Here is a 9,513-nt window from a genome sequence, read left to right on the forward strand (position 1 = left end):
GATGATTGTTGCCCTGTGACGCTCAAATGTAGCCTTAATTTAAATAAACAAACACACTTCGTGAGGGACAAAAGATGTCTTCCTGGTTGTTTCAATCTCTACTTTAAAATTGTCATGCAGTTTTCAAATACGTAGGAGAAAAACCATCAGTGTGTTTCAAGGAAGCCAAGAGATAAAGTGTTATCAGAAAGAGGAAATGGCCATTAATGTTAAATGCTGCTGAAAGGGTGAGGAGGACTGAAAAATGACCATCAAATTTGGTGAAATGGACATCATTAATGCCCTTGGACAGGAGCAGTTTCAGTAGAGTGATGGGGTCAGTGTGTTGAAGGGAGAATGGGAGGTAGGAGATAGTGCCCTAGACTTGTTCAAGAAGTTTTGCTATAGAGGGAAGCAGAGAAATGGGACAGTAGCTGAAGATGCGAATAAGGGAGATATTAGATTGTTATGTGTAGGAAGATATTTCATTTGTGTTGTATTTTTCTCCACAATTACCAAGTGTCTTTTGGTTTCATTTATAATATATTCTGCCATTAAAGGGGTTCAAGATTTTATGTACTTCCTTTAAGATTTCTGGACTTCCTGTCTTGTTTAAAGGCCTTTTCCATTTGAGGATTAAATGAATATGCTTATTTCCTTCAGATACTTGTATTTTATTTCTTTTCTTTTTTTTTTTTTTTATAAATTTATTTATTTATTGGCTGCATTGGGTCTCTGTTGCTGCGTGCGGGCTTTTCTCTGGTTGCAGTGAGCGGGGGCTACTCTTTGTTGCGGTGCGTGGGCTTCTCATTGCAGTGGCTTCTCTTGTTGTGGAGCACAGGCTCTAGGCGTGAGGGCTTCAGTAGTTGTGGCTCGCGGGCTCTAGAGCGCAGGCTCAGTAGTTGTGGCGCACGGGCTTAGTTGCTCCGTGGCATGTGGGATCTTCCCGGACCAGGGCTTGAACCCGTGTCCCCTGCATTGACAGGCGGATTCTTAATCACTGCGCCACCAGGGAAGTCCCTGTATTTTATTTCTTAATATTTAGATTTTATTTTTATATATGGCATGAGATAAAGATCTTACCTTGTTTTCTTCTAGACATATGTCAATTGCACCAATACCTTTTGTTAAATAATCCATTAATTTACCACTGAAGTGGAATGTTATTTTTATAATAAAATATGTTCCCACGCTTATTTGCATTTCTGGACTCCATATTCTGGTCTACTGATAAAGACTCTTTAGCTTAGATATTCCCAACTTCATTGAGTTGTGACTAAGCTTCCTCTCCCACCCTGAAAAAGCTATGTAGACTCTATTAGCTTTTATTTTCCAATTTAAAAAAATGTGGTAAAATGCAATTAACATAAAATTTACCTCTTAACCATTTTTAAGTGTATAGTTCAGTGGTATTAAGTACATTCATAATGTTTTGCAACATCACCATTATCCATCTCCATAACTCTTCATCTTATAAAACTGAGACTCTATCCCAATTAAACAATAACTGTCCATTCTCCCATTTCCCCAGCGGCTGGCAACCACCATTCTACATTCTGTCTCTATGATTGTGACTAAGTACCTCATGTAAGTGGAATCACAGTATTTGTCTTTTTATGCCTGGCTTATTTCACTTAGCATAATGTTCTCAGTTCATTCATGTTGTAGCATATGTTACAATTTTCTTTCTTTTTACAGCTGAATAATATCCCATTGTATGTATAGATATACCACATTTTCTTATCCAGTCATCAATTGTCCAGGGACCTTTGGGTTGCTTCCACATATCAGCTATTGTGAATAATGCTGCTATGAACATGGGTGTACTAATATATTTTCAAGACCCTACTTTTAATTTTTTTGGATATATACCCAGAAATGGAACTGCTGTATCATATGGTAATTTTGTATTTAATTTTTTTGAGGAACCTCCATACTTTCCACAGGAGCTGTACCATTTTACATTCCCAGCAACAGTGCACAAGGGTTCCAACTTCTCCACACCCTTGTCAACACTTTGCTTTGGATAGTAGCTATCTTAATGGGTATGAGGTGGTATCTCATTGTAGTTTTCATTTGTATTTACCTAATGGAATCTATTAGCTTTTATATTAAAATGAATTTGGGTTAATTTTTCTTTTAAGAGAAGTGGAAGACAGCCCTTGAAATAAATGGAAGCACTCTGGGTTTTGGCAAAGCTGCTGTTAAAAATCTTATCTTTAACGTCTTAACAAGGTGAAGAAATGACTTGTGAGAATCTTGGGTTTTTTGCTATCAGTAACCACCAAGGGAAAAAGATATATATGTTTTTCCATAATTATTTAAGGATTCCAGGATATTAATGGTGTATCATTAGCATACCAACAAACCAGCTAATGAGCTATTAATATTATACCTAAAATGCACCAACAAAACAAAGTTGTGTGTGCATGAGTTTGTAGGGGTGAATGAGATTAGTGCTAGTTTGTAAAGTGTAATCCTTTAGGCAAGATTGAAAGGACTCCATCTTTAAAGGACTGATCCTCAATATCTTAGCTGTATATCAATTTATAGTTTACAAAGGTTTCCATACACAGGATGGAATCATGTGATTCTTACAAAAATCCTGGGAATTCAGTAGGGCAGGTATCATTATCTCAGTTGTTTACAAATGCAGAAACAGGCTTACCTAAGCCACGTGACTAGCCCTGGATCAGCTTGTGAGTGGCTGGGATATTTTAAAAATACAGATCTTGGTGAAGAGGGAATCTGTTATAACCCATGTAAACACAGAGCCTGACACACAGTTTAGCACATAGTACAAACTCTGTGTACTATAGTACGAACTCACTGAATATTGTTGAATGTATGAATGTGTCTTATGAGCCTATTTCAGAGTTCTTTCCACGATACTATGTAACCCCATGCCATGAAATCAAATTCTTAACAACTGAAACAGGTTGGGGAGAAGAAGTTGGGGAGGAGAGGGATTGGGGAAGGTGGGAGGTTGGGGATGGGATAAGGGGCAGGGATTATTCCCAGAAGAATGAGGAAATTGGAGATGGAGGCAGCAGCTTCTGGAAATGTCAGTGTTTATTAAACATTTAAGGAGATTTGGGGGTTTGAGAAGAAATATACAGAATGTAGAAAAATCCTAAGAATCCCCTGTGGCTAGGAGTGCAGCCTCTTCCCTTTCCCCCCTGTTTCCCATTTGTTTTTCCTGCTTTGTCTTTGGTTATTTAAAAGCTATTTCTTAAGGCTCATTTGTCCCCTCCTCAACCCCCTCACCTATGAAGATCCTTTGTCTCTCCCTCTCCTTTCCCGTGACCTTGAGTCCCAGAACAGTGCTCCAAAGTGGTCAGGGGGCACCATTCCTGTAGCTGAGGTTTGAGGATCAGGGGCCCCTCTGCTTGGGCTGGCTCTCCGTTAAGGATTTAATGGGGGGTGGGGAATTGCCAAAGCTGCATGACGTCATTGGTACTCAGTCATGGGGGGAGGGTAGAGCATGGGCACAGATCAGATAAACAAACAAACAAACAAACAAGAATGGATTAAAAAATAAAAAATAACTAACAACCTAAATAAAACCTGAAGGAGAGTCTGATCTGGGTGACCTGGGTGTTAGCTGGGAGGGCAGAGTCTGGAGCTGGGCCACCTGACAGAGGGGAGGGAGGGTCAGAGAGAAGAGAGTCAGAGGGACAGGCTAGGTGGTGCAGGGGGTGGGAATATCAGGTGGCCTGGAGTTGAGGCAGGGGGTATCAAGGTCCCTTTCTTCTCAGCGCCAGAGGAACGGGCACCAAACACAGAGTCCTTGGGGCAGGTGAAGCGTAGGATGGAGCCCTGGGCTTCCAGAAAGCCAGGGGGTGAAGGTGGGGAAGAATATGAAGTGCCTGGGGAATGAATTTTGGAATGAAACTTACATCTCAAAGGGAAGTGAGGGCAGGGCAGGGCTGGGGAGCTAAGGAGGAAAGCACCTAGACGGGGGATAGAGGAGCCTAGGTTCCCCTTTTCTGGCAGGGCCTTGGTGGGGGGCGGGGTGATCACTTTTCTGAGTCCAGGCCCATCATGTTCTTGAGGGCGTTCTTGAGGCTGGTTCTGCTGGGGGACTTGACAGCAGGCCGGAGCTCCGAGCTCTGCTCATCCTTTCGTAGCTCCATCTCTATGACCACCATCTGAGAGCCTTTGGAAGCCTCCGCCCCTGACCCCTTACCCCCCGCCCGGCCCGCTAACCGCTATTTCTTATCCTTGCGAGACTCCCCCAACCCTTTAGTCTTCTTCTCACTGGCAGCTTTGGTGCTTCTGCTGTGGTCCAGCATGGCATACAGCACTGGCGTCTGTGGAGAGGAGTGCACGCATCAGTCACCGGTCTGGTGGGGCTTGACTGTTCCCATCCTGCCCCTGACTGCTGCCCGGAGGCCCCCCAAGTCCCGCTAACCTGCCGGCCGCGCTTCGACGAGTCCTTCACAGACTTGTGCAATTTCCCCTTCTCCATGGCACTGCAGGGAAAGGGGGTGCTATGGATTTGGCCCTGTTGGAGCCCCTCGTAGAGGGGTCAAGACTTCCTTTTCCCTTTGGCCCTCCCACCCATTGGGTTAGTCTCCGCCCAGATGGGGAGTAGTGGGTTAGGGAAGGGGAGTCGGCTCCGCCCTTTACCTGAGTCTCCTCTGCAGGGCCGCCTGCCTGCGTAGCCAGCAGTACCGAATCAGGTAGAAAAGCAGCAGCAGCAATAGAACACCCCCCAAAACACCCCCGATCACGGCTCCCAGCACCACCCCGTACCTAGTAGGCACTAAAACGGGAAGGAAAAGAAGTGGGGGAATGAGCAGGGACAAGTATCTTTGGTTCCTAGCCCCACACCTATTCCCTACGGTTCGGGTTGTAAGACACCCCAACCAAGGCTGCCTTCTGCCCACTCTCCCAGAGGCTGAGGGGCATTAGCCCCGGCATTTTGCCCCTTCCCCCAGCCTCTCAGGGAGGCCCGATCCCCTCTCTGAACTCCCTCCCATACCCACATCCCATCTCCTCTCACACCTTTTTCAAAGACATAGAGCGTGACCTGAGAGGTCTTGCCCACTATGTCTGGTGGGTTTTTGACGTCACAGGTGAAAGTGCCGTTGTCACTATAGTCCAGGTTGTGTATGACAATGGAGCCATCCTTCCAGAGAGGGTCCCCTACCCACTGAATGCGCTCTTTGAAGGTCCCCACCTCATCGATGTAGGGTTGTCCCTTGGCATAGTGGAAGATCTATGAGGAATGAGGGGAAGCATGTATTTCTAGCCTCAGGGTGAGGGATTCTGGGCTGGTGACAGTAATGCTGGGGAGGGGATTCAGCCCTAGTCAGGGTGACGAAGATTGCCACTTACCTTGCCAAAGACGGGGTTATGGCTCATAAAGGATTTCCCCTTCCTTAGCCCAAGTTCTCTTTTCTGTGGTTCTTTGAAGCACCCTTTCTGTTATGCAATCTCAGGATTCCCCCCAGGCACTCACCGAGATGGCATCGCGGCCTCCTTCTGGCTGGTAGCGCCAGGTGAAGGAGATGTCATCTGAGACCCACTCACTGGACCAGAAGGAGCAGTGCAGGGTCACCTGGGAGCCCACAGCACCGTGGACCTCCTTGTCCGTGTAAACCACAATGGCCTGGGCTGGGGAGAGCACTGCAAACATAGAGGGGGAATCAGATGCACATGTGGGCCCCAAAAGGGATATAGAGCGAGTGAGATCAATAGGAAGTCAAGCCTGAGTCAGAGGCCATAGCAAAGACTGGGACAGAAATGACGAATTCTGAGGTCTAGGTCTCTCTCGCCTAATTGAATAGATGAGTGGAAATGCTGTGTTGACTCAAGCTCTTCAGCATGTTCATAGAGGAAATGAAATCAGCAGTACCAGAATTCTCCTGAGGACTACCAGAACTTGAATTCTGTCTCCAAGTCTAACTTTCCCTTTGGATCAGTATCTAATTCTTAAGCTATCCCTTAGATGCAGGCTTTACAATTTTTAAAACTTATTATAAATTATACAGGTAACACATAGTGCATTCTTCTTATAACTATTCAAGCAATAGAGATAAAGAGAGCTAAAGTCTCTCTTGACCAATTCCTTTCCTGTAGTCCCCTCCCAGATATTACCAATGTTATGTTTATTGTGTAACCATTTTCTATGTGTCAGACTCAATATAAACTCAAGATACACACGTACTTATAAGAAATAGTTTCTTCCTGTGGAGCTTTCTTTTCTTTCCTTTTTTTCTTTTTTAACACACATTGCATTATAGTCTACTTTTTTTTTGCTTAAGAATATATGTATAAAAAGAATATATGTATCTGTTGGGAGTGTTCCACTTTGATGCATACAGATCAATATTATTTTTAACAGCTACATAGTATTTCACAGTACAACAAACTCAAATTTCTTGCAGAAAAATTGAAGATAACTAGAGAATGTAAGTCTTCTTCCCTGATCCAGCTGTCTTCATTGCTGAATCTCTGATTGCCATACAGCTGCTCTTGACTGGGGGGGTCACGGAAGGAAGGACCTCATATCCCTCTCAGGGGAAGCTTGATTCAGAGCAGGACCCCCAAGCCCAAAGCTCAGATGACTCTGCATTTGAGCCCCTTGTGGTTCTGGTTTGACCCTCCTCACCCTCCTCTTGGCCATTTTGTCCCAGTGCCACTCCCAAGACTCACCCACACAAGGCCATTCCAGGGAGATTATGTGTGTGGGCTGGCCCTGGCTGGGGGCAACTGTAGACCCTTTTGTTCTATGGGAGGGGGAGGAAGCAACCAAATAAATAGAGACCCATTGTCTGACCACTGACCAATGTTGGGGGCTCATGCCTCCCCTCCCCTCACCCCCCGCCCCGCACCCCGCCTGGGGTCCATAGTCCCAAATCTCCCACCTCAGCATACAATAACAGTGACTCACCTCCTGGGACTCAGCCTTAGAGCCTTCTTGGGTATCCCAAATGTAACAAGGAAGGTTATTCATTGGATCTAACTTCTATTCCTCCTGTTCAAATATCAACCACTGCCCTTCAGCTCTGTTCAATGGTGCTATGAGTGGGACAGAACTCTCTCTCCCTCTTATACTCCAAGATTCCCTCTCCCCATTTCCCTCACCACGCCCTTCTCCAACTCCCTATCTTTAACATTTTCTCAGGGTACCTCTGAATAGTCCAGTACAGTCCAGAAGAGTCTAGCTTCTAGGTTTAGGACTCAAGGAGCTGACAGCAGAGAATCTCAGACATTCTAACCAGCCCTTCCTCCCCTCCCCCCATTTGCCCTACTTCTCACCCACTGAACTAGGCTTCAGGGCAGTTTGGAGAAGGGAACAATCCATTCAGATAACCCTGCTTTGAACTTCTCTTCCTCACCCAATATCTGCCCTGGGGCAAGGAAGGGGCTGGTCAACTTATGTGGAAGATAGCTTTAGATGGGACAAGACCCTAGAATCTCATAGAACCTCCCTTCTACTCTGTTCACCCACATAATGGACGCAGATCCACAGAGAGAAACTGAGGCACCAAGAGACAAAGGATCTGAGGAGTTGGGACCACAAACCTTGGGCTCCTTCCTTAGATCACATTCCCTGACTTTTCTCTTCAGGGAAACTAAGGTGAAGGTACCTTCTGCACAACTAGGGAATGAGTAGGGACCAGAACCCAGATGTCTGAACATGTTCCTTACCAAGCTCTAACACTGCTTCCTACTAGGCCTTCACCACTGCTTTGGGGGCATGTCATTGGTTTCCAACCCGGGTCCAGTCAGGTCCACTTCAGGAGAGCTCTCTACACTCTTTTACCTTTTCCCTTCACAGAATACCTTTACCTTTACAGCCTCCCTCCAAACTATATATATATATTTTTCTCTGCATAGAATATCACCTTCCTGCTCTTGCTCACTCTTTCTTTGATTGCAGTGAGGAGCACAGCGAAGGCAGAGGAAAGCTTGCTGAGAGACAACCTGAACCCCGGGGCCCCCAGACTGGGGTGGCTCAACTTACCCAAAGAGGAGAAGAGTAGCGCAGCCAGGATAGGACTGGGGCTGGAAGAGGGAGCCCCAGGAGCCATAGCTGGGGCAGGGCTAGGGCCCGGAGCGTCTGCGGGGTTGGGAGAGTGGGGGACAAGGAACTGAGCGGGGGTTCCTGGAACCCGCTTAAAATCCCCCAGGGCCCCAGTATGAGGGGGCTGTCCTGAGCCAGTAGCCAATTGCAGCCTGGCATGTGCAGTTGAGAGGTGGTGGGGAGGGGGGCAGAGTGCAGGGAGCAGAAGGGGCATTGTGTCCTCTGGGTGGAGGGGTGGGGGGGACACATACCACCCCATACACTGAGGGCTTTGTGTCTGCTGGCCTCCCCCTGCCCCAGGCTGGAATGTGGGGGGGGGGTGAGGGGGAGGGACAGAAAAAGGGACACAAACACATTTCTCTGAGGGACAGATGGGCGGAGGAACCTGAATCCTAAGGCTATGAAAAGGGATTCCTCCCTAGCCTCCATGCCTGAGAGTGGCTCCCCTAGAGCTCTAGGAGTTAGAGGCGGGTTTCCCCCAGAGAACTTTGAAAACAGGATATCCCTGTTATCTTGACTACTATGGGCTGCATTACAGGCTTCTTGAGATGACCAAGTCCTTTGGGTGTCTTTTTTTTTTCCCCCTATCTCTCTGCATCTTGGGTGATTCTTTCCACATTAAAAACTTTTTTTCCATGGGAAAATATCCAGGGAAGAATCCCTGATCTTTCCCTTTTTTTCAGGAAGTCCTTCACTGCCTAATGCTGCAGGTTAAGTCCATTTCAGTTAAGAGCAAGGCAACAAAATTATATTGAGTGCCAGCCAGCTACATATATGAGTATGCGAATATGTGGGTATGTGAGTAATAGAAAGAGGAATAAAAATTAAGATCCTCCTTCAAGGAGTTCAAAATTTAGTTTGGGGAGACAGAGAGGGGAGAATCAGAGGACAAACCCATTAACAACGAAATATAATAAACCATGATGCTTGTATAGCAGACTGATGAACAAAGTGCTGAGAGTATAAATGAGGGCACATAGAGCTACATTAGGAAAATTAAGTTATGTAACAGAGATTAAACACAAAAATATCAATAACTTTCATTTAATAAATGAAGTTCAGAGGAAGGGGGAGTCATGTCTAGAAGGCAATATTAGATGTGGACCAACCTTTAAGGATGCATGCCATTTTGAAAAGGAGAAATTGGCAGTGAGGGTATCTAGGCAGATAGAACGACAAAAGCAAAGACAAAGAGATAAGAAAGTGTGTGTGTGTGTGGGGGGGTGGTGGGTAGGTTTGTGAAGTTTTGGGAATATTCAGGGCAGATCTGGTGTCCTCCATTTTTACTCGATTTGGGGGATCTTGAACAGGCATCAGAGGAAAGGAGTCTGTACAGGAAAGTTGAAGCCAGTTTGTGGAGGGCCTTGAATGACAGACTAAAGGGGGTGGATTTAATTTGGTACATCATAAGAATTTGCTGATGGTTTTGGGATGGTATTTGGGGTTAGGAATGGGAGTGTCTACATGGTCAGAGCTGAGTTTTAAGACAAATACGT

The 9,513-nt window shown here is 45.9% G+C and overlaps 1 protein-coding gene across 1 annotated transcript; it reads right to left on the minus strand.

The window, feature by feature from the left end:
* Nucleotides 1-3,033: 3,033 nt before the first annotated feature.
* MPZ (myelin protein zero) lies at nucleotides 3,034-8,086 on the minus strand. The gene is given in 6 exon segments (XM_007171700.2): nucleotides 3,034-4,292; nucleotides 4,394-4,454; nucleotides 4,612-4,747; nucleotides 4,990-5,203; nucleotides 5,447-5,613; nucleotides 7,958-8,086. Coding segments are annotated over 6 exon segments (939 nt in total). The 5' UTR covers nucleotides 8,025-8,086; the 3' UTR covers nucleotides 3,034-3,998.
* Nucleotides 8,087-9,513: the final 1,427 nt, after the last annotated feature.

The sequence above is a fragment of the Balaenoptera acutorostrata genome, chromosome 1 (genome assembly GCF_949987535.1).
Source record: "Balaenoptera acutorostrata chromosome 1, mBalAcu1.1, whole genome shotgun sequence".
Classification (NCBI taxonomy): Eukaryota; Metazoa; Chordata; class Mammalia; order Artiodactyla; family Balaenopteridae; genus Balaenoptera; species Balaenoptera acutorostrata.